Source organism: Symphalangus syndactylus, chromosome 22, assembly GCF_028878055.3.
Source record: "Symphalangus syndactylus isolate Jambi chromosome 22, NHGRI_mSymSyn1-v2.1_pri, whole genome shotgun sequence".
Classification (NCBI taxonomy): domain Eukaryota; kingdom Metazoa; phylum Chordata; class Mammalia; order Primates; family Hylobatidae; genus Symphalangus; species Symphalangus syndactylus.
This window is the reverse complement of record NC_072444.2, coordinates 19273208-19298694: the sequence shown is the minus strand read 5'-3', so window position 1 is coordinate 19298694 and position 25487 is coordinate 19273208. Positions and strand designations below refer to the sequence as shown.

Sequence of the window (25487 nt, the reverse complement as noted above, 5' to 3'; positions counted from 1 at the left end):
AGGTGGGGAGATGGAAGCTCTGATCCCAAGTGCAGCCAACTCTCTTCTCCACCCCGCGCCAAGCTGGACACAGTCAACTCAGGGACATTTTTCTGGGTGAGGACAGTGGACGCAGAGTCAAGGGGTGGTTGGTTAGGGGTGGGCATCTTTCTTGGGGTGAGTGCCAGCAGGGATCCCAGGAGGAAAGGAGAATCCTCCTGTCCCCTTCCTCCTCATCTTCCTCCATTCTCACAGTCCCATTTCAGAAGCTGGGCCTGTGCTGCAGAAGCAGCCAGGTGGGAGGAAGTGGTCCTCTGTCTCCCCTCTGCACATGATCAGAAAGCGCCAAGCCCTCGGAGGGGAAGAAAGTGACGCGTGTGCATGTCGCTAAGTCCCAACAGAGACAGGAGGGGTGTGGGCTTACGGAGGGGTAAGGAGAAGCTGTGCCCTGGGAAGTCTCACTGCCGCTTCTTCTCAGGGTCCCAGAGCCTGCGAAGGCCTTCTCATGATTCTAACCATCCCCGGTCCTCACAGAGGCCACCTTACTCTTTACAATGATTGCAGTCTATGGAAAGTGACCGGTACAGACATAGCGTGTCTGCACACAGCTGGTTGCTCAACCAATGCTGGCCAGATGCATGGAGTCCCTCCTAAACCAGTAGCAACACCACCTAGGTCAGACAGATGTGGTCCAAGTCAGCTCGGGTACATATGTGTCCAGAGGAGCCCAGCTGTTCTAGAGCCAGTACTCCCAGGCAAGGGACAGGGGGGCAGATTCGCACTCCAATCCTCACCTTTTTGCCTGGGGAAGCTGCTTTCAGCATCCCCCCTACCCCAGCCCCTTGGAGACACCCGTCCCTAGCCACCCCTCTCCCAGCCCCTCTCCCCGCTGCCTCCACCACGCAGAGCCGCAGGGAGCTAATTCCACCTCTCCAGGCCCAGGCATGAGGCCTCCCCATTGCAGGCTGTTAGCGCGGAGCCCAGCTGAGCTGCGAGAGGCTGCAAGCTCCCAGTCTATAATAGAGTTGCTGAGACAAGCGGAAAACTGCAGCCGAGTAAACAGATAAATAATTGAAACAGTGACAACACATACCTTGCTGCTTTGTGGAGTAACACTTTCATTAGCTGGAGGCAGCACAGATGTGGGGAGGCAGGCGGGCGGCAGCTGAGGGCACGGGACGCTTGAGTTCGCTTTCCATCAGCCGTGAACAGCAGGACAGCCCGGCAGCCTTGGGCTTCCAGCGCGGGCTTCATCGCCACCTCCCTGCCTTCTCCCACTTCCGCATTCTTAGGTGAAATGGGGACTTCATGCCCTCTGTCCTGGCCCATCCCAAGAGGAGGGCAAGTGCCCCACGCTGTCCCCTTCTGCATCGCCCGTGCCAGGATGTTGGATTTCTGCCTCTAGTCTTGCCCCTTTCGATTCATCCTCAATCTATAGCCAGAGGAGCTTGTAAATCGAATCTAAGCCTGGCCCTGGGGACCACTGCCTTCAGGAGAAGCTGAACTCCTTTGCTGTGGAGACCCTCCATGATCTGGCCCACATTTTTCTTCACAGCCTCTTCTCATCCCACTTCCTTTCTGCTCTAGGTGCTCTGAAGGCAGCAAGCTTCCCCTGAGCGCACACTGCTCTTTTCTGCCGCAGGGCCTTTGCTGTTCCCTCTGCCTGGAAAACTCCCACCTGTTGCCAGGCTGGCTCCTACTCTTCCTTCGGGAGGCAACTTAATCATCGCTGCCTCCAGGAAGCCCTCGGTGATTACCTTATTCTCAGGATGGGGGCTGTCCTTCTTCTGGGCTTCCTGCCTGCATCTTGTCAGTGTCCTGGGGAAAGGGGTGACCGGGGCCCGCTGAGCACTCACGTGCGGCTATCTCTGTGCTCTGTGGCAGGTGACGGATGGTGGCACCATCAAGCAAAAGATCTTCACCTTCGACGCCATGTTCTCCACCAACTACTCACACATGGAGAACTACCGCAAGCGAGAGGACCTGGTGTACCAGTCCACTGTGAGGTGAGGGCCTGGGGGCGGCCGGGGAACAGCGGGGGAAGGGAGGAGGGATGGGGAGTGGGGCGGGCGGAGGGCAGTTCTCCAGCCCTTTCACATCAATCGCTCTGTACTGTTGGGCTTGAAGACAGAACTGGGGGCTCCCCCTATGGAAGTGGGACCCATTCCCTGGAGGGACATCCCCTGGAGGGAAGAGGCAGGAGAGGGCCCGGCCACTGCTCTTCTGACTGGCCTCCTCTGCCAGCTCCTCCAACAGTCCTGGAAGGTGGGTTTTCCAAACTCCGTTTATTTCCAAGTGAGATATTGAGGCCCAGAGAGGGTGAGCAACGGGCCTCAAGTCACACAGGCAGCAATGACACCGCTGGGCGGTGAAGCAGTTCTGCCTGGCTTGGAAGCTCATACACCATGTTCTACTGTTTTTTTGTGGGCTCCAAGGCCATAAGGGCCCCGAGCTTAAGAGAGAACGACCCCAAGCAACTGGACGCCCAGGTCAGAAGCAGCAGGGTGGGGAGGAACAGTCCTCAAGTCGGAGATGCTTGATTCTCCTACCGCATCCCTGTTTTCCAGGAGGTGGGCGGCAGAATCAAGCTGACTCGATCTCCTTCTAGAGCCTGCCGTTTTCTATGTGTGTGGCTCCACCTCCTTCCCACAAACTCCCTACAAGATCCTAGTCCTGTTTTATCCCTTGGACCCTTAACACACGCTGGTCCTTCTTCTCAAAAGGCCTTTCTCCCTTTGGTCATCTGGTAAACTCCTCATCAGCCTTCAGAGCCCCACTCAAGCAATTCCACCCATGGGACCCCTCAGCTTAGCTGAACCGATCCCCCAAAGCTGGTCGGCTGCAACTGCCCCAGTATCCACCCCTCCTCAGAGGGAATCTCAGTGCATTCATGAAGAGTGCACAGTTTTGCACACACACACTCTTCCACGCAACACCGCCAAATGCTTTGCCAGGTGCCCAGCCTGAAAGTAGTAGTCTGCTCCAAAGCTGGAGGGGGACCGTGCTGCATCGGGCACCCTGAGGGGGGCTGCAGCCGGCAAGCCCACATGACATGCACTGTGGCACCATGCTATGTGGATGTCCTAGCTAGTGCCTGGTACTGTGCTGTCTTTAGACTGAGCCTGGAGGAGGGGGAGGCCCTACTGTCCAGCATGGGCTGTGGCTCTCTGTGACCGTGAGCTCCAGGAGGACAAGGCACGTGCTCCCCCTTTACCTTGCATCCCCAACTCTCAGCCCAGGGCCTGACACACAGTGGGTACATAATGAAATTTGCTAAATGAGTGGACAGCTCAGGCTTCGCTCCTCGGCCCTTCAGGCCTCTTTTCTATTGGGTAAAATTAGAAAATGGGACAAGGAGATTGTAAAGGGTGAGTCCAGCCCTGCACCGAGAATCTGGCCCAGGCATCCTCCTCTGCCTGCTTTTGTAAAAATGGGAAGGTGAGTGTGCTCCCCAGGCGGCCTGGCTGGGTCCTCCTCCTCTCTGGGCTCTGTGCCAGGACCATGCTGAGAATGTGGACGTGAAGGTGTGTGAAGGGGTGTGTGAACAGCCGCACAAACTCCTTCATCCATCTAGCTATGATTTCTCCTGAACCTGCTTCCAAAAAGAAATTACAGTGCCTTAAAATATTAAAGCACACCTAAAACAAGCCAGTTACAATCAAGATGAAAAAGGAGATAAAAACTCATTTTGGAGAAAATAGCTATTCTGGAAACCACAGATGGTTTTGTAGTAAGTGAACCCCCAAATAATCTCCACGACTCCCAGAAACCTAATGCTACCCAGCCCACCCCTGCCGGTCACTGTGTCTCTGAGAATTCCTTCCTCACCAAGCCACCCACTGCCACGAGCATGGCCTCTAGGACCCCTTGGTTCTGATTTCTAGCTAAGAGAGAAACCCAGGGACCATCTAGAACATTCTTGAGCACCACCCTCTCCTGTCCCCTGGAGCCTCAAGGGCAAGCCCTGCTACCAGAAGACCCAGATGAAAATCCCAGCTCAGTCCCTGCCTACTGTATGACCTGGGATGAGAGCCTTAACTTCTCTCCCTCTGCTTCAGGTTCTTCGCCGTAGAGCAGGCTTGACATGATTGGCTTTGTACAATTGTGGAATTTCAGTGAAATTTATGTCCAACAGCCTGAGTTCAAATCCTGCCTCTTCCACCTCCTGGCATTAGTGAAATCTGGGGCTGGTAACCCCACAATTGGGTTTCCTGACCTCCAAAGGAACATGACAGCACTAAGAGGCTAGCTGCAGCTTGTGAGGAGCTGATGGCGTGCATTCAAGTGAAGTGTTGGTTTCCGGCCTCTATGTGGTACATGTTTGCTGCCATTGCCTAGAAAACCTCTCCTTCTCCCACCATAAAACAAAACAAAATAACTCACCTTTTTACAAATCTCATAAAGCCTCCTTTTATGCACTCTTTCTGTTTTGATCTGCACAAACAACCCCATGAATGCAGAAAGATCTTATTATTATTAATCATTTTCTCTAGCCTTGTTCTTACTACAGAAGAGGTCAAAGTTCAGCAAGGCCCAACAGTCTCCCTCTGGAATGACATGAACTTGACCAGACCCCTTGTTTTTCCATTGTGGAAGCCAAGGCCCAGAGAGGGAATGAGGCTTGCCTGAGGTCACACAGCGGCACTGACTTAAGCCTGATCTCAGGAGCCAGTGCTCTTTTATTCCCCACATGGGGGCCAGTCTCCCCCACCTTCTCCCTGAGCCTCGGTGACAGGGGCAGTCTCCCAAGCAGAGAACACCCCAGGGAGCTGAGCCGTCCTGTTTGGTGATCACCAAGGGAGAGAGAAGGAAGGAGCAGACCCTCTGGAGCCTAACGGGATCACGGAGGATTGTCGGCCCTCCCAACCAGCCATGCTGGGGGCGACTGCCTCTTCAGGCTGCAGAGCCCCATCAGGGCTGGCGGCGGGGCGCGGGACTCCGCATTTACATATAAATGAAGATATTTACAAATTAATGCATCTCAACAAGAGAGAGTCCCAGCTCCACAGCTGTCTGAGCCATTTCCTCTTCAGCTGGGGAAAGTGGGGAGAGAATGAGGCTGAGAAGATGACCAGGAATTGGCTGAGAGCAATTTCCCGGGTAGTCTAGAGGAGCCCCAAGGACTCCTGGAGCTTTTTGTCCCCCTGATGGGGCCCTGGAGGGATGGAAGTCGGGTGGATCATCAGGACTTCTGCCCCCATGGGGTGCAGGTGTGTATCCCCAATTGTATGACCTTGGACAGATCACTGCCTCTCTGAGCGTCCCAGAGCCCCATCTATCAAATGCTTTTCTAGGTCTTAGCCCCAGAGCCCAGAACTCCCAGGTTGGAACTGACAAGAATGTATTCCCGCCAAGGCTATTTAGTTGAGCACCTACTAGGACCTTGGCTTGGTGGAAGGTGCCCAGGGATACGGGGGAATGAGAAAAGCACGGCTTTGCAATCTAGTGGAGGAGACACGGCAAAATGTAGATGAATATATCATTCCACATTCTGCAAAGAAGTGATTCAAAACCGTGGGCGTGTAATGAAGGGACAAGTGGGGTGCAGTGCCAGGAAGGAATGAGATGCTGGGTGCCATTTAGATGGGTGGTCAGGCAGGGCCTCTGAAAGGGTGACTCTGTAGGCTCAGACTCAGACCACGCCACACCGGTTGCAGTCGAGAGATGTTTATTGGAGGAGTCCGAGGGAGAGCCGAAGCGGAAGAAGAAAGAGAGCGAGGGCTCTGCAGCCTCCGTCTTTTATGCCTAGGGACGTTACGTGGGCGTCGCTGGTTGGCTGAGGGGCTGGGTCTAGGCTGAGGCGGGAAGGCGTGACCTCTGATTGGCTCCTTTTGGCAGGCCTGTGTTGGGGAGGAAGAAGAACCCGGAACCAGCGCCATTAGGGTGCTCTTGTTACCTAACATTCCTCCCTTTTTTGTTTTTTAAGAAGTGGGGAGGTGGGCATCACTATTCATCTGGCTACTTCCTGCTGAACGGGGGCGTCGTGGGAAGGGATATTGGAGGACTGTAGGGGCAGAGCAACAGCAGGAGGCCAAAGAAGATGGCGCTGAAGGTGAACACTTCCCGGGGTGTGAAGTCTAAAATGTCCCTCGTAAGTAGAGGTCATCTACGGACGCGAGCCATCCGTATGGCAGGGAAGGATCTGCTATGAGCCACGTATCTTCTTGGAGGGCCTGGAGGAAATCTAAGAAATTACAGGTCCTGGAGGTGGAGGCCATGGGTAGGTGAGTCCTGGTCGTCTTCTTCGGTTGCTAGGAGTTGGTAGTGCCTAATGAGAAGCTGGTTAAAAGTCTGGTTAGATAAGGAGGAGATTCGTTGTTGTATGAACTTTATTAGGCAAGGGAGGAGAATACACAAGGCCGCTATGCCTAAGAGGGGTCCGAGAAACGATAGGACCCAAGCTAAAAGAGGCATTTTTAGAGTGTCCCAGGAGAAGGAACGAGAATCTGAGATGCATTGTCTGATCTCAGAAGCCTTGTCCTGTATACACTGGGCAGCATCTCGCACTATCCCTGACTGATTAGTGTAAAAACAACACTCTTCCCCTAAGAAGATGCAGAGTCCTCCTTTTTCAGCAGTGAGGAGGTCTAGGCCTTGGCGGTTTTGGAGAGTGCTGCTAAAGAGTCTATTTGAGATTGTAAAGTAAGAATAGATTTTGTTATTTCCTGTAAACTGTCTGAGAAATCTTTTGAGAGGGTGTGGTAGTAGGATAATGACGTGGACAAGCCGGCTATTCCAGTCCCTGTGGCAGTGGCTATTTCTAATCCTATAAGTAGGGGTATTAGTTGCATGGCTCTTCGCTGACGGACTTGAGCTTTGAGGGGTACTGATAAGGTCTGATTCCCTGGGGCAATGTCAATGTGGGGGCTTAGAAAGACTAAGGTGCAGGTGCCTGTCCAGTTAGTGGGGAGACAGATATAGGTTGACATTCCACATAAGAAGAATATGCCTTGGCTGGGTAGACAGAACTCGTTATGTATGTTAAAAAGGTGTGTGAGTTTGTTGTTTTCATTCTCCCATACTCCTAGAGTACTTGCTAAGGTGGCTCCAGTGAGCGGCTGGAAAGGGGTGTTGGGAGCAAACTGAGTGGCTCCCTGTGTTTTATTTTCCCATTGGAGGAAAAAACGTCTTGTATCTACTAGGAGCCATTCGAGACAGTGATTGAAAGAGGGGATGAGAAGGCACTCACTAGTGGTGGGGGCGCTGCTGCAGGGAGTCCAGGGGTGAATGGTCATGCAGGGAGTATGTCTGCCATTACGGAACCCGGACTGTTTGTTGATTAGGGAGGAGGTGATGATTTTGGGGGGCCCAGAGAAGCGGACAGGCTGGTTGAATGGAGCTGTTTGGGTGACTTGAAAGCTAGCATGATCCATTGGGGCTTGAAGTTGTAAGGTGTAATTACACTGATGTGGTGGTAGGTGCCCTAGAGGCAGGCCAGATGACAGGTTGCGTTGTATGCATAAAGGGGCTTGGAAAGTTAAAATAGTATTTGTGGTTACAGGGCCGTGTATGGGCTTTTTATTGCTTGTGTAATAGGTGAGGTTGGAAATGTAAGAAAGCAAAAGTTGGGTTGCACGTCCTGTCATGGTATTTTTGGTTGTATCAGAGATGGGGAAGTCGGCTAATGACTGCATGTTTAGAAGTTGGAAAGGGTCTTTTCCTTCATAACGAGAGTGGTAGGTCAAGTTGGTGAAGACCTAGTTTTTTGCGGGAATGGGAGTGGCAACATAGCCAGAGGTTTATAGAGAGATACACAGCCAACAGTCATTTGCCAGGGAAGGATTGGACTGGTTTAACAGAGTGTGAGTTAAGTTGAGAGTCTTGTAGAGGTAATTAAGAGCTAGTGGAAGGGGAGAGGTGGTTGTATGAGGTGTTGAAGGAAGTAGGAGGGACAGATAGACAAAGAGTAAAAAGGAAGGTAAAGAGGGTGCTCTGGAAAACGAGACCATTTTATCCAGTCTGAGTTCTTTCACCTATGTTTTTTGGAGGAAGCGGTCGTTCCTCAGGGTCGTGGTAGGAGCCTTTAGGTGGGGTAGTCGTTGGGCGTATGGTCTGGCCTCGTGCCTGGACTACGGGAGGGCCAGAGGTGGAGACAGCGCCCCAATACTCCTGCAGAACCAAGAAAGTAGCTCCGGTATTAAGGAGGAAAATGACGAGACGCCCATCCACTGTAAGAGGCACCCTGGGCTCCTGCGTGGTGATGGTGTGTGTCGGGCAAGAGGTCCCAGGGCCCCGTCAGTCGTAGGCCGCTAACCCAATGAGATTGGCTTCAGGATGGGGGTCTGGCCCAGCTCCCCCGAGGGAGCTGGGGCAGTCGGTCGCCCAGTGGCCGGATTGTTGGCACTTGGGGCACAGTCTTTTGGGTGGCCTGGGATTAGGACACTCACGAGCCCAATGACCTTTGTTCCCACATTTAAAGCAGGGTCCAGGGGGTTGGCAGTGAGTGGTGGACATAGAGGCATGGCGTCTGATAGGCTGGGTTGAGGCCTTGAAGGCCTGAGCCAACATCTGGCACTTTTGCCTCCTTGCCTGCTCGTCACGGCTGTGGTAGACTTTGAATGCGGTGGCGAGGATCTCGGTCTGCGGGGTAAAGGGACCTCTGTCTAGGCCCGAATGTCTGGGAAGCTTTGTGCGAAGAAATGGGACATGAGAAGTTGCCTGGCGTCGGGGGCTTCGGGGTCTATGTTGGTGTATTGTTGGAGTGCCTGTGTAAGGCGGGCGAGGAAGGCGGACGGGTTTTCATGTTTTTCCTGAATGATTTCGTGAAGTTTTTCAAAATTGACTGCCTTTTGGGCTGCCTTGCAGAGACCTGTTATTAAACAGGTGGCGAAGTGGTCTCGGGCCAAGACACCATTCTGGGAGTTATAGTCCCAGCCAGGGTTGTGTTCGGGGACTGCCTGCGCCCCGATGGGTAGGGCTGGGGTTGTTTGGTGAACCTGATCTGCATAAGTACGGGTCTGCTCCTAGACCGGTCTGCGCTTCCTGAGAAGGAGGGGGTTAGAGAAATTCTGATGTAAGAGGTGGAGTTAGAAGTGTATGAGCCTAAGCGTTGACAAGACAGTCACAGAGAAGGGAACATGGACAGGAACAATATATTTTGTTCGTGTAACTTCTGTAAGAGGGGCAAGGACGGAAAGGTGTGATGTGGAACGAGAGGTGGGAGGGCTGAGCGGCAGAGGGGAGGGAGCTGGAGGGGTTGTGGAGGAAGGGGAAAGGAGAGAGAAGTTGGGGGAAGTGGTAAAGGGCGGGGCTGCCGCTGGCTGGGCGGTGGCCAGAGGGTGGGGCTGAGGGTGGTGATATGGAGTTAAGATTGGGGGAAGGTGAGGGCAGCGATACGATGTTGAGGGTTATACGGGGCTGTGGGCATAGGGGATCTCTTCCCATTCTCCTGTTCGCTCACAATATTTAGAGACCTATAAATGGGCCATTTATTTTGGTTGTTTAAGGGGTTGTGAATTTGATTAAGCGTTTAGGTTTGAGGTCGGCGGCAAGGCCTAGGGTAGCCAGATTGTCTAGAAGGCATTTTAGGGGAGAGTCAGCTGGCAGGGATGCGGAGCCTCCCATAGTGGGAGAAGGGGCAGTGATGGCTAAGAGGGCGTCCCCTAATTAGCCGAACACTGTAACCAGGTTCAGAGCCTTCGGCTGGTCGTCACCAAGACGAAGGGACTGAAGGGCCAACAGGATGGCCGAGGGACCGTGAGCCACCTGGTACCAGGATTTTGTATGTAGCCAACAGTATGGCGCGGGGCGGAGGCTCAGGCCAGAGGGGCGAGGAGGAGAGGGAGAAAACTCCGTTCCCTGCGTGTCGAGGAGGGGAAGCGAATGATAGGGGCCTACCACTGCCGTAGGGGTGTCGGGCGAAATGTGTTTGTCACGGGAGTGGCTACGGTCTGGCGATTTGCCCGAGAGGTAGGCCCAGGAAGGGAAAACTTACCGATATGAGGCCGGTGGTGGGCGAAGAGCGTGTCGAACAGGAAAATGGGCGAAGACACCGGGGCCTGGTCTGAGCCTGAGAGGGATTGGGGTCCCACCAAAGGCAGGGAGTCCCAATCCGAGTCACGGCACCAAGGAAAGGGTGACTCTGTAGGCTCAGACTCAGACCACGCCACACCGGTTGCAGTCGAGAGATCTTTATTGGAGGAGTCCGAGGGAGGGCCGAAGCGGAAGAAGAAAGAGAGCGAGGGCTCTGCAGCCTCTGTCTTTTATGCCTAGGGACGTTACGTGGGGGTCGCTGGTTGGCTGAGGGGCTGGGTCTAGGCTGAGGCGGGAAGGCGTGACTTCTGATTGGCTCCTTTTGGCAGGCCTGTGTTGGGGAGGAAGAAGAACCCGGAACCAGCGCCATTAGGGTGCTCTTGTTACCTAACAGCCTCTGAGGAAGGTGGCACTGGGGTAGAGACCTGAGGGCAGGAAAGAGCCCTCTGTGAAAGGGAGGAGGCAGATGTGGCCAACAGTTATCCCACCCTGCCCACATCCTCTTACCCCTCGCTCTTCCTGGCAGTGCCAGCATCCTTGATGCTTCCCCAGGGCTTTCTCAGGGCACTGGAGCCCACTCAGCCTGCACACGAGAAAGGTGAGAAGTGCCGGGGAGTTGATGCCACCCCCGGAGCAGCCTTGACCAATGACTGTTTATTGGGTGCATACCCAGCCCCCTCGTCCCTCCAGGGGGACGGTTCAGATGCATGCTTGGGAGGACAAAGTACATGCTCCTCCTTCACCTCGCATGCCCAGCTCTCAGCCCAGGGCCTGGCACACAGTGGGTGCATAATGAAATGTGCAAAATGAGCGGGCAGTTCTGGGTATGCTCCTTGGCCCCTTGTGAGTGTTTCCTAATGGGTAAAATTAGAAAATGGGATAAGAAGGGGGGACATGGAGAAACTATGGGATGAATGCTGTCAACTCTCTCCCGGAGTTTCTCAGTGCCCCCCCAGAATAACCTTGAGAAGGTACCTGTATTGGCTTCCTTCCCTTCTAGCTCATTCCATCAGCTTCCTGGGACCCCTTGTCACATAAACCCTTTGCTCCTAAATCCTTGTTTCAAGGTCTACTCTTCATTCCACCTTTCTAGGTTCTTGGCTGGGGCCCCTGTAGCAAAAGACAAATTCACAAGACAAAAGGATACAAGTCTAGTTCGTATACATTTTAGGTGACGCAGGAGATTTTATAAGGAAATGAAGACCCACAGAAGTGGTTCAAGCTGAGCGTTTTTTGCTGGGTTGGATGAAGGGTGGGGAGTCATGGGAAAATGTGAAGGATAGAAAGATCTGAGCTAAGGGCAGTAAACTGGGCACACTCAGCAGGGTGGCTTATTCAGATCCCTTGAAAGTGAAGATGCTTCCTTCCTCCAGGTACAGAGAGGGAACCTCTCACGTGAAGGTCTTGTGACCTCCTTCAGGGAAAGGTCAAAGAGTCCTTCCTGCACCTGCCATTTCTCAAATTCCATCTGCTTAAAATATTCAATGTACTAAGGTGCCATATTTGAGGTGGCATGTCCTGAACCCCCTCCCCATGGAATGTGGCCATTCCAGAGGGCAGCTGTGACCTCCTTGGAGGTCCGAGTGAATCACAGCGAGGCTTCAACCACTCCTCCCACACACATGCTGTGTCTTCCATTTCCTGAAGCACCCTGAGGCCCTTGTCCCATTCGATCTGCTCAGGAAACGATGGGGAGCACTGGACAGATTTCACTGGCCTTAATTCACTGGTGCAGGGAATCTAGATTCGAGGGGCTCAGTGTGCTCCTGCCCCCGACCTGCTATTGCAGGTCCCTCCAACACCTTGGCCAATGCTCTTTGCCAACAAGGTCCTACTTGTCTTTTCAAGTTCAGCTTAAACGTTGCTTCCTATAGGAAGTCAGCCTGGACTGCTCAAGCTCACTGACTGATGCTATGTCTTCAGAGTCTGCCCGCCCCCGCACTAGACTGGAAGCCCCATGAGGACAGGGACTAGGTCTGCTGTTTTCACCACCATCCTCTCCCCAACCCCTAGGACAGCACCCCAACCCTGGGCATGCGGTAGATGATTCGTATGTATCTGTGAGGAGAATGAGTTCGTGGTGAACATGGCGGTGGAGTCCTTTCAATGCAACACTTGCTGCTGGTGGCAGATGAACGAGACACCTTAGGAAAGGAACATCCAGGCCCCCGTTCCTTCCCCCAACACTCACATCATTCATTCATCACAAAGGAATTGAGTAGTTACCATATGTCAGGGATAATGATGGAGATAAAGTGGTGAACAAGACATAATCACACCTGCTTTTGGGAGGTTTCTGATCTAGTGGGTGAGGAGAGACACACTACAAAATGCCTTTAAAATAATAAGGAAAAATAGTTACAATGTGTGATGAGTGTGGTGAAGGGAATAAGGTACAACTGTCCCTTGGGATCCGTGGGGGATTGGTTCCAGGACACCCCCAAGCAGATACCACAATCCTAGCATTCTCAAGTCCCACATATAAAATGGCACAGCATTTGCACATCACCCACGCACATCCGCCTAGATCGTTTAAAGCATCTCTAGATTACTTATAATACTTACTATCATGTAAATGCTAGGTAAATCATTGTTATAGTATATTTTTATTTGTATTATTTATATTGTTGCATTATTTTTTTTCTGTGAATATTTTTGGTCCACTGTTGGTTGGATCCGCAGATTCTGAACCCGTGGATCCGGAAGGCCGACTGCAATGTGATAGAGAGGGGTGGCAATAATGGAGTGAGGGCATTGCACAGCTCCTCATAGGAGATACCTGGAATGTATCTCCAGGAATCTGGAGACATCTGAGCACAGATCTGTAGTATAAGACACTAGCCAGGCAAGGTTGGGGCTTGGGAGGGCACTCCAGGTAGATGACATGGCAAGTGCAAAGGTCCTGGGGTGAGAAAGAGCTTGGTGTGATCTGGGAGCTGCCAGAGGGCCATTGCAGCCAGAGCACAGGGAATGGGGAGGTCAGCTGACGTTCATTCTCTGCGCCCTGGAAGCTGCTGAAGGTTATGGCATGCTGTGATATGCGGTTTGTCAAGCTCACCTTAGTTCCTGGGTAGAGAGGGTGGGTTGGAGGTGCCAGGGAAGGAAGACAAAGCCGTCCACAGAGGAGCCTGGAGTCTGACTTCCAGGTATAAAATATTCAATATACCAACGTGCCGTATTTGAGGTAGCGTGTCCTGCAGCCCCTCCCCATGGAATGTGGCCATTCCAGAGGGCAGCTGTGACTTCCTTGGAGGTCCAGGTGAATCACAGCGAGGCTTCAACCTCCCACACACATGCTGTGTCTTCCATTTCCTGAAACATCCTGAACCATCCCCCAAAGCCACAGGTGGTGGGGAACAGCCGGGCGGGGCAGGGTGGGGCTGGGGGCCATGTAGAGAAAACCGGTGCTGGGCTGCACCTTCTGATGCATGTTTATCAGGAGGGAGACTCGGGAGAGCTGGAGTGAATGAAAAAAAGAGGCTGAGAATGCAGGGTGCTGGAAGAAATGCCACTTCCTTTATTACTCTGAGGTGCATCGGTTCACATATACACTCAACAGTGCACAGTAAGCGTTGGCTGCATTTGAGGCACAGAGCTACGGCGCACAAAGGTGGCTAAAATCAGCCCGTGCCTCTTTGGAGCCTAAAGCCTGTTCCCCTCCCTTCACGCCCGTTGGCCTATAAGCTCCTCCAAGGCTCAGCTACGTCTTCTTCATCTCAGTAACCGCGGGACCTACTTGGCATTTAGAAAGGAACGATAAATATTTGTGGAATGAAAAGAGAGAAAGGGAGGATAAAACACGGAGATAAATAGCTAACAATTCAAGTAATAAAGTGATAGCTGTCATAGAGAAGATTCAGATATGATACAATGATGAATCAGAGATGCAGAGACAGGAAATCAGGGTGATGCTGGCATTTGAAGTGGTTCTAGAGGCGTCAGTGGGTTTTAGACAAAGAGGAGCTGGGAGCTGATTCTCTGGTCAGAGGGCCCCATGTGTGCAAAGACATGGCAAGAGGAAATTGACCAAGTAGTGACAAGACCACTCCATAGGCAGACAATGGTTTCTAAGCAGAAGCTCTCCGGAATCTGTTCAAATGAAAAAAATAAGGGATTGATTTTTAAATAGGCACATTAACTGTTTGGTTCAAAGAGCAGAGGGGTCTGTTTCCCTTTGAAAAGTTAAATGATCCTTCTACAATCTATTCATGTGGAGACCAAACTCTTTTTTTACGGTTGATACAAAGAAAAGTGCCATCTGACCCTCTTTGATTTCAAAGTCTGAATTCTCCAGCTCCCTTCTCCCTCTGTATGTTTTCACGAAGCATATGTCTTTTTTCTCTAAAATATACCTAACATGTGCTGCTTGCCACATGAAGTGGTCATTCATTTATTGATTCTTTTGCCCACTCAGCAAACACACGTTGCTTACCTATTGCATGCTGGGCTTGTGCCAGGCACTCAGCAACAACAAACACAGGCCCTGCCCTTATGAAACTAACTCTCCAAGAATATGCTCAATTCCTGACCTGCTGCTTGAAACCCGTTCCTCTCTCTCCCACCCAGTTCCAGGAGTGTGAATGAGAGAGAGTGGCATTGTTTATTTTATTGTTTTTAACAGATTATGCCTCTTAGTATTAGAATTGAAAGCCCCTGGCTTTCAACCCCAAGTGGGAACCTGGTCCCTATCTCAAAACCAGGGATGATTTTAGAAGACAGGGATGCAGGTCTCCTCCCAGCCACTAGCGGAATGCTCAGCAGCCTTAAATTACCCATCAACTGGCCAGTCGCTCATGCCTGTAATCTCAGCACCTTGGGAGGCTGAGGTGGGAGGATCACTTGAGCTCAGGAGTTCAAATCCAGACTGGGCAAAAATAGTGAGACTTCTTCTCTAAAATAATAAACAAATATAAAATTACATATCAACTGAGCAACAAGCCACTCACTGGTGGTGTCTACACCACAGGCCAGCTCACTGACCACCTGCATCAGGATCACCTTGGAAGTTGCTTTAAAATATCAATTCCTGGGCTCCACCAAGACAGAATCTGATTCAAGCCCAGAGCAAGACCCAGGGAACCTGGAATTTGTTTGCTAAAAAGTCTTCCACGTTAAGATATGGGCAGTGAGATTTGGAAAGCCCGCTTCACATAATCCCATCCACCTGCTCCGATGTGCACACTGGGGTCAAAGAATTCAATGGCAGGCACCAAGGCATAGATAATTCTAATTGTTGGTGGTCCCCATCTGCCAACAGGCCTCTAAAGCCAGACCACTTTTAATTGAAGATGGTGAAATTGCCAGGCCAGCCAGTGACCTAAGAGTCCATTCCCTGAGGCCAGAGTGAACTCACAGGCACCAGCCAGCCCCGGAGCTTGAGCTGCCCTCACGCCTGGGCTGCCAGTCATTAGCAAAGCAATAACAGCTGGCATGTGCGGTGCACTCATTGGCCAGGCCCTGGGCTAAACTCCTCAGGAAGTGAGGCCTTGCCTGCAGGCCAAAGGGAAGGCCAGGAGCAAGATGCTCTTTCTGTAGCTCCCTGGCCATGGCACTCTCCCCAGAGATAGAGCGTGCCCATGCTTTCCAGCTAGAAGTTCCACTGGACCCAATCCCAGGCCTCCTACCCCCAGAGCTCTAATTAGGAAAGGGGGCCCCCCTTTGTCAGGCCCCAGAGCAACGCTCCGCCCAGACTACAGGAATGTGCTCTCAGCCTTCCTCCCTGGTTCTCATCTCTCTGACTAGGACCCTCCCTTCTTCATCTCTGGGTCCTCCGTGCTCAGCCCAGCTCCTGGGATAGATGCCCAGGGCCTCTGTAAAGATTTGCCGAATCAATGGGCTGATGGGTTGTATTCCAATGTGGAATTATCATTTCAAACAGTCAGCAAAACTCTTTCCCAACCCATCATCTGGTTTAACCCGTGGAGCACAGATCTCAGACTCACTGAATCCTGTTATTCAGATGCTGACATGGAAGAACAGAGAGGTATGGTCACTTGTCCAAGGTCACGCAGCTTGTGCAGGGGGAAGCCTGGGTTAACGCCCAAGCTGTGGCACTCCATGGCCACTGGAGCCAGGTCCACTTGTCGGGCCCCTGGGCCATGGAGCATGGTGAGCAGGTCATCCAACAAACGGTAATTGTTTTTTGTTTGTTTGCTTTTAAGACAGAGTCTTGCTCTGTCGCCCAGGCTGGAGTGCACTGGCACGATCTCAGCTCGCTGCAACCTCTGCCTCCCAGGTTTAAGAGATTCTCCTGCCTCAGCCTCCCGAGTAGCTGGGATTACAGGCACCCACCACCACACCTGGCCAATTTTTTGTATTTTTAGCAGAGACAGGGTTTCACCATGTTGGTCAAGCTGATCTCGAACTCCTGATCTCAAGTGATGCACCCACCTCGGCCTCCAAAGTTCTGGGATTACAGGCGTGAGCCACTGTGCCCAGCTCCAACAAACAGTAATTGATGCCCACCCTGCGCCAGGTCACTTAGTAGGGGAGACTGACACGTGACCTTGCCTCTCCACCCCTACACACGTGTGCGTGTGTACACAGAGGATCTACCCGGGATGCTTGGTCCCTCCAAGTAGAAAGTTGCCAGCATCAGTCATCACCTTAAAAAGAGCCACAGCTTGGCAGTTCCAGGCCCCTGGCTGCCACAGTCAGGGAGAGCAAGTGATGCCCACTCTTGTCTCTGGGAGAGGGACCTGGGAAACAAGTGCCCTGCATTTTCTCTGCTCTCTTGGCTGGTAGCATCAATTCCATTGACTAGAGGAGAAATCTGTCTAACCTAATGTGCTTCAGATGCTCTGTCTCAGTCCCCCCCTCTGAGCTGGGCACACTCCCCTGCTCCCCATCTTCCCCTGCCCCTGCCACCTTCTCCCTGCCTCCCCCATCCCGGCGTTGACCTCTCAGCTTCCCACTTCCTCTCTCCTTCTCCAGGGACTGCCTGGCCTTCTCTGCCTTTTCAAAGCCCAGTAGTGCTCCAGGCCCAGCTCCAATGCTCAGCTTGACACAGCAGCCCTCCCCGACTCTCTGCCCAGTGGCAGACTCTATCCTGCCTGCTGTGCCCAGGGAGCGCCCCATGCATTCCACTTTAGCCTTCTCCTGCTGGCTCCCACCTGTCCACTTGCACGTCTACTGTCTCCACCAAGGCCATAAGCAGCCCAGGCAGGGCAGGGCTGATTCCTCTCCATGGCTCCTCCCTCATGCACAGGTGCAAGCTCCACAGAGGACCGGCACGACCTCCCTAACTCTCTCCACCTCCTGTCACTGAAGGTGGACACTCTTCTCCTCTTGTTCCTTGACTTTCAGTCTTTGATTTTCCTTTTTAGAATGATATTCTTCTTTTCTTTCTCTCCCCCCTTTCCAATAGCCCACTTCCTATTGCGGTGCCCTTTTCCTGCCATCCTGTGCACACAGGCATGCACGGTGCTTTCATTCCCTCTCTCCCCATGCATTCTTGCATCTCTTGGCTAGGAGTCCTTCTGTGGTCCTCAAATCTCCCCTGCAGCACAGACTCCAGATCTGGATGCCCCAGAGGCCCCTGGAGCTTCAAGGAGACTCCCGCTTCCAATTTAGAAGGAGGGTCAGGGGTATTTCTCCTTGGTTGGGTCTTGGGTTAGTGAAGAGATTTGAGGCAGGGAATTGAGATGATCCCTGTTGCATCCACAGCTGCCACTGAGTTCTCTACCTACCTTCCCCCACTCTCTATTTGACCTTGGACCCACAAGGAGGCCACTGGAACTCCCAGAACACACCCTTCTGTCACCAGCCTAGCTCCCCAGGGAGGGAAGCACTTGCAAAGCTGTCTGCTGCCCTCTGGTGATGCACTAGGGTATTGCAACTTGGGGGCCGGGGGTCGGGGTTGGGGAGCGGGTCTTGCCTGGGGCCCCCAGTCACTAAGGATGGGTCTTGTTTCTCAAGGATAGGGACCTTTCCTTATTCATCTCTAGGTTCTCAGTGCCCAGCACAGGGTCTCAGGAAAGGCTTGTTAAATTAATGAGCTGATAGGTTATCCAAATATGGAATTATGATTTCAGCAAAACTCTTCCCCACCCATTGTTTGATTAAACCCTAGCACCATCCTGTGCAGTGCAGATCTCAGACTCTATTTAGGGGGCTCAGGTGCAGCCCAGAGAAGAGAAGCGACTTGCACAAGAGCTGAGAGAGCTCCCCGTTAAGGCAGAATTTTCCTCCCCCCCGGCAGCCTCCCCACCTGAGGAGGCTGAGCCCTATGCTGATGGAATAGGGTAGGGGCACTGGAGTCACCTGTTCCCACCTCTGGGTAGTGGCTTGCCTTGATCAGGGGCCTTCCAGAGACAACATCTTCACCCAGAATCAACCATCAGGAATTGTAGCCCAGTGCCAGGAAGCACCCTGGGCAGAATGGTGGGAAGTTAGTTCCGATGTTGAATGCACTTTGACGCGTTTCAAGCAGCTCAAGTAAGGGCTTGCCTTAGTTACGCATTTGTCCTTTTAGAAGTGTTTGTTTGTTAACTGTAGACGCTGGGAGACAGAGATGAGCAGGACAGGTAAGTTCCCTGTCCCCATAGAGCTGACATTCCCAGGGCTATGCTAGCAACACAGAGAGAGGTGGGGAGGCAGTGGGGCTCTGCCAGGAAGAGGTCAGATATGGGGGGAGTCCTTTCTCTACCTCCTAGATGGTGAGTGAGATGACACAGCCACTCAAAGTCCAGGGAATGAGCATTCTGGCAGAGGGAAAGAAAGGACTGGAGACAGGAGCAAGCTCAATATGTCAACAAAGAACAGAAAAATGTCCAGAGGGACTGACGGAGTTGATGAGCCCTGCAAAGAATGCAGAAGATGAGGCCAGGCCTTATGGAGCAGCCTACTGGAACTTGACTATTAAAATGCAGATTCTCAGTGGGGCTGGGACGGGGCCCCACAGTCTGCATTTCCAGTGTGCTCCTAGATGAGGCTGATGCTGCTGCTCTATGGCCCACCCAGGGGAACCAGAAACCTCCCAGTGCCCAAGCCAAATCCCTAGCCCTTGAAATCAGAACCTCAGCAAGGGTGAGGGACACAGGCATCCATGTATTAAATCATCCAGTCTGCAGGTGAGTTTGAGGACCACTCTTATAGAACATCCTCGGTCATTAGAGAGAATTTGAATTGTATTCTTAGAGTGATGAGGAGTCATTGAAATGGACCTCGGTTTGAGTTTTATACTGCCAAATGATGAAGCAGGGAGATCAGAGTGGGGTGTGATGGGGCTGGACAGGTGGAGGTGGAGAGAAGAAATGGGGATGAATTAGGAAGCACACCTGGCAGCACTCGCTGATAGGCTGGAAGGGGGACACCAGAAAGTGAGAGAGAAGTTAAAGGTGGCCCCTAGGGCCATAGCCATTGCATTTGGGAGGAGAGGGGCTCCTTCCTGAGGAGAGGTGACTGATGAAGACTTGCTCGGGCTGAGGGTGTAGGACAGAACTCACGAGTTCTGTTTGAATCATATTAGACATGTCTGTTAGACGCCTGAGCACAGCCAGCAAGTAGGTTGGTGGAAACACAGGGCGGGGGAGAAGTTGTGACCACAGATACAAATATGGGAGCCACCAACACACGGATGCCACTTAAAGCCACCATCCCCTCCAGACTGGGGACAGATCTGATGGCAGTCTTCAGACATCACCCAGGCCAACCCTCTCATTCTCCACCTGAGAAACCAAGGCCCAGAGACTGTGGATGCCTTCCGTAAGGTCACACAGCAAGCCAGCCACAGAATCAAAAGTCACCTTCTGACTCCTAAAGGAGAACTGTTTCCATTCCACAGTGCTCAATGCAGCTTCCTCCTGACCTGCAGCCTGCTGGGCAGAATTGCTGGTATGGCAAATCATTTCTATGTCTGCAGTCAGGAAACCAGAGCTGTTGGAAATTATCTACGCGCGCACACGCGCACACACACACATACACACACACACACATACACATTATCCTTTTCCTTCTAAGTAAAAAATCAGTAACCAGGCTGTCAGCTTTATTACTAATTATGCAAGTGCTTTATTGCTGGTATTTTAAAAAATTGAAGGCTAAAAATGTCCGGGAAAGACCCAATTTAGTAAACAGTTCAGAAAAAAGTATTTGTTGCCGTGGTATTTCTTCGCATTAGAATTTGCTCTGGGTGCTTCAAACCCTCTTTAATATATTATTGCAGTCTAATAAAATTCCCAGTTCTGGGAGAATCTTTGCCTTGGAAGATAATTGTGTTTCAGGGAGTGAGGGTTAGGTGGAATTGAGGATGATTGGGAAGGTCTGGTGAGCCTGAAGGTCCTGGGAAAGTAAGGCTGAGAGAAGGCAGAAGATGAGTGGTTAAGAGACTTGCCTGAGGTCACAGTAAGCACTCAATAAGAGATAGGGAAGGGGATGGATGGATGGATGGATGGATAGATGGATGGATGGATGGATAATGGATGGATGGATGGATGGATGGATGAATGGATGGATGGATGCATGGATGGTGGATGGGTGGATGGATGAATGGATAGATGGATGGATTATGGATGGATGGATGGACGGATGGATGATGGATGGATGGTTGGATGGATTATGGATGGATGGATGGATGGATGGATGATGGATGGATGGATGGACGGATGGATGAGCTTCCGGATGAATCATCAGGTTGTTTCAGATCTAAATCTTAGTCAAGGAAAAGAAGTCATCTAAAACTTGCCATTGATAAAAATGACAGAAATAAAAGTTAGTGGACCATTGGGCCATTTGTACAAAGTATGTACTATCACCTCTATTTGCAAATAACAGACTTCAACTGAGATAATGAAGCAACACTGCACAAAGCTGCAGGGCAAGGAAGCCTTCCTCATTTTACAAAAAGGAAGGAGATGATCAGAGACATTGAGTGACTTGCTTGAGGTCACATATCCCAGTAGCGATGGAGCTAAGCCAGGGGCCAGCCTTCCTCACGTCCAGCTAAGAGCTATCGTTTTCTTTCCAGCTCACAACTTAGGTCCTTTCTCTGTGCATCGTGGCTTCTTGCCACCTGAGTTTCTTCTACACCCACCCAGCAGCCAGAGTGAGCTTTCTAAAGTGAAATCAGATCATGACACCTGCTGCTTGAAGCCCTCCATGGGCTTCCCACTCACTTGGGATAGAACCCAGTCTCCCATCAGGCCTAGGAGACCCTGTATGCTCGGCCCCATCCACCTGGCCAGCCTCATCTCCTACCCTCACCCTCTCCCTCTCCAGCTTCCTAAACATCACCTTCCGGACACCTTGGCCTTCTCACCAAGCTTGTTCTTACCTCAGGACATTTACTCATGCTTTTTCTCTGCTGGATACACTCTTCTTCTACTCTGGTGTCAGATCAAATGTCCCCTCTGCAGAGATGCTTTCCCTGACTGCCTCACCTCCACCCAGAATTTCCCACCCCTGTGTCCCATCATTCTTAACCCGTTAATCCGATTTGTTTGCTTGTTTTTTAAAGCGTTGATTACTACCCAGTAAGACTCATTTATTTATCTGAATATACATTTTCCTTTTTTCCTCTCATATCAAGCACCCTGAGGATGAACACTTGGTCCCCCTGTCCCTCCTCAGAATGGCACCAGGCAGCCCCTTCCTAGTCAGGGGCCAATGCAGATTTCTTATACGATAAGCGAATTCCTGGTCAGAGGGCCTGGCTGTTGGGCCATCAGCTGGCATTGAGCGGAGAGGCCTGGGTTCTAGTCCTGATCCTGTGACAGAGCCATAGGGTGAGTTGGCCAGTCACATAATGTGTCTGAGCCTCAGTTTCCTTTTTGTCCAATGCACAAATGGGAGGGGGTGCTGGATGACGGGAGGCCCCCTCAGCTTCACTTATCGGCCCCTTCCTTGGTGCACGAGTGAGAGAAACAGGCAATAGACCAGGCCCCAGGGTGACCAGGCTCCAGGCACAGCCAGGACTGGGGCTGGGAACCTGCAACCTGCCAGGAACCCAGTCAGCCGATTGGTTCTGCGTATTCGCATTTGGACTCTCAGGGGAGTGGCCTGCCCTCTCAATGGCAATTTCCTTGTGAGCTGGGCTGACACTCCTAATTATTATTTGGAGAGGTTTGGGAAGGCTCAGTTAATTGATTACATATTTCCTTCCTTGACAGGGCATTTGTTTGGCCATGTCTTGTTTTTTTCCCCCTGCTTGGTTAATGTTCCTGGGCATGTTGAGTATTTTGTGGGGACCATGGGACTAAGTCCAGTCATAACTCTCCCTCCTCCTCCCCAACCCTGCCAGGGGCTTTCGAACACTTTAATTTAACTTCCCTGGACCTCTGCTTCTCCCATGAGAGTGATGATATAGCAAGAGCCCTGAGATCTGAGGACTAGTAATAACAGTGCTCACAGTAATGTTTATCAAGTTCTTAGCGTGTGCCTTGCCCTGCTCTAAGAACTTTACACGCATCGACTTATCTATCCTCACAATGTTACAACGAAGCAGCTCCTGTTATGATCTCTATTTGTAGATGAAAAGATGGAGCTCAGAGATGTTAAGTGACTTGCCCAAGGTCACACAGCAGGCAAGCAGCTGAGCTGGGATTCAAACCCGCCTGCTGGGTGAAAACTCAGCAACAGGGCACAGGCTGTCCACCACTGCCCTGTGAGTGCTCCAGCAGGCTTGAGAAAAGGGGATGCATAATCCCCATCACCCTTCGCCATGTGCGGGCAGACTGGCAGCTGTGGTCGGCCTCTGCCAGGAGCTATCAGTGGTGACACTGGGCAGGACTCAGAGCTTCAGCTTCTTCATTGGTAAAAGGAATCATGACTCTGACCCCCAAGCTGCAGTGAGGGCTGTAGCGGTTCTCATCTTCAGGGTGCTTAAGCCAGCATCTTGTGCACAGTGCATGAAGTAAAGGAGGGCTTGACCCCAGGCCCTTGCTCGTGCTGTGCTTCAGAACTTACATGCTTATTCTTCTGGATGGAACAAATCTCACATCATAAAATGCAATCGTGATCTTAAGGAGAGAAGGTCGTCGCATCATAGATGACCCTCCCAACGGCCCCTAAAGGGACACCCTGCTCCCTTGGGTGACCTCATGAGCCTCTCTCTTCCATGGTTTGGCAATGTCCCCCTCCTCCTACTAGTCTGTGGCTCCTGGAGGGAGGGGCCATGTCCACATCTCCCTCCTCACCGCCAGACGCTCACCCCAGTTCCCACAGAGCTCAGCACAAAGAGGTGAGGAGGGAACAGAAGAATTAACGGGGGGATCTGGCCTCTCCCTCTGCTTCTTGGGGGCCCCTTCCGGGCTCCTCTCCCTGGCCAGCCTTCCCAAGTGCAGCCCCTGCCCTATCCTCCTTCTGGCCTGGAGACATCACTGGACATCCTGTTCATTTCTTCATTCAGCAAACACATGGTGAGCACCTCTGATGCACCAGAGGCCAAGTGCCGCGGGATGATTGGGTCATAGAAAAAGCCAGAGCCCCTCCACACACACACACACACACACACACACACACACACACACACACACACACACACACAGTTTCTGTTTGCAGAGCACCTGTATGGTTTAAATATTTTACACGGATTCTCTCTTTGAGCTCCACAACACCCTTGAGGCAGCTCATGCCCCATGTCCCATTTTTATAGATTAAAAAACTGAGGCCCAGACAGACATGTCAGGAGGCAGTTACAGTACAGTGTGCAGAGCCCTGGGATGGGCTGTGGGAGCCAGGGGTATGTGTGTTCCATGCCCAGGCTTCCCCCACTTCCTACCTCCCCCAGGAGACTCAGACATGCAGCAGGAGCCTCCTTTTCTGGCTTGACCTGAGCGTGGTGGGAAGGCAGGGGGATGGCCTTGGTGACCTGTGAGACCTGTGGGCCCAGCAGAGCCTGGATCCATGCCCAGGACCCATGCAGCCTGCAGAAGAGACCCTGGATTTCAAGGTGGGCATCAGGCTAGATCAGGGCAGCGGGGCCTGGCAAGCCCATGCCAGGGCACTCACAGGTGCAGCCTGGAGCTGCTGGGAAGTAGGAGGCCACTTGGCACCTGGTGGCACCAGGTCCCCATATTCGTATTGCTACCTCCAAGGAGGGGATGCAGCTCTGCCTCAGAGCTCCACCAGCTGGGTGAGAGCCCCCTCACTGCTCCCCCCCATGCTCCCCGCCCCTAGCTTCCCCCAAGCAGAGCCACTGAGAAAGAGGAGGAGGTAGCTGTAGGGAGTTTGTCTGTGGGCCTGATGCCCTCAAAGGGCTTCCAAGTGGAAATGGTACTGTCATTGCTCTTTGGGGAATGAAAGGAAATATAAAGGCATATTTCATCTCTGTAGCCACCCTAGGGGCAATGATGCCACCGTTTGCTAATAATAACACACACTCGGGTCTAGGACAACCGTGTGCCAAGCCAAGTGCACTTACATGTGAGAACTCAGCCATGGAGGGGATGCCACTGTTAGCCCCATTTCACAGATGGGAAACATGAGCCACCAAAAGGTTCAACGCCTTCCCCCAGGTCAGGCACCTGGCAAGGGGCAGAGCCAGGATTTGAACCCAGGCAGTCAGGTTAGGGTACTGGCCTTTCTCCACTAGACCACACCCCCTCCTTTCCCCACTGGCGTGGAAGTTCATTTCAGGGGAACCCCACATCTGCCCCTTTGACAATGTGGGCCTGAGCCCCTGCACTGCACTTTCCATGACAGGGAGCCCAGCCCTCCGCACCCTGGGTGGCCCTTCTCTCCACCGCCTCTAGCCGCTGGCGAGGGCTGGCCTCCTTTTGCCTCTGCCCTCTACCAGTGCGGGAGGCAGCAGTCAGCAGGGAGGTGCTGCGGTCTGACAAAGGAAATACCAGGGTGCCCTGGGAGGGCTGGAGCTGCTGGAAAAGGAGCAGGACCGGCAGAGTGAGATGATTAGGAGAGGCTGGCAGGGGAGGGAGACACAGTCTGGACTGAGTCTCCACACCATTAGCTCTCCTGCTCTGTTTCTCCCCCACCTACCCAGGCTGTGATGCCAGCCGACGTGGCCCTGGGGCATGCATGGAGGCCCTGCCAGCTGCTCTAGCTGCTGATGGGCCAAAGGGGCTCTGGACTTGTCATAAGCGCCCTTTACACACCACTAAAGATCCCCAGTCCTGCCTGTGGCTGCATGTGCCTCCTCCTTTGCTCAACACCCCGCCATCCCCAGCCTCATGAAGGCTGACAGAACCAAGAGATGCCTTGGTGAGGCCTTCCAGGCTCTCTACTGTGGAATCCCTACCAATTTATTTTCCTTTTATGTTAAAGTATAACATACACACAGTTAAGGGCTTTATAAAGGAGTTGGTATCCATGCATACACAGCTGCCCAGGTCAAGATAAACATTCTCAGCACCTCATGAGGTTTCCTTCCACCAAGAGGGAGGTGCTATTCTGACTTTTGTATGAACTTAGACCAGTTTTTCCTTGAGTCTAACTTAGACTATTAGAATGTCGGGGAGATTTCTCTATGTGGTTGCTCATAGCAGTAGCTTGTTCTTTTTCATTGCTATGTAGTACTCCACTGCATGGACCTTATTAGTTTATTTACCTATTCTCCTGTGGAGAGGCATTGGAGCTGTTGC

The 25487-nt window shown here is 52.2% G+C and overlaps 1 protein-coding gene across 3 annotated transcripts in view; it reads left to right on the top strand.

The window, feature by feature from the left end:
* Window positions 1-25487, top strand: part of IGSF21 (immunoglobin superfamily member 21) — a 281206-nt gene that overhangs the window by 174523 nt on the left and 81196 nt on the right. For 2 of the 3 annotated variants that reach the window (XM_055260925.2, XM_063631748.1), the window contains one exon: window positions 1864-1985. In XM_055260925.2, the coding sequence (XP_055116900.1) occupies window positions 1864-1985 (122 nt within the window). Of the gene's footprint in view, window positions 1-1863; window positions 1986-5681; window positions 6204-25487 lie in introns of those variants that run through there. The other variant, XM_055260926.2, reaches the window with a different exon arrangement.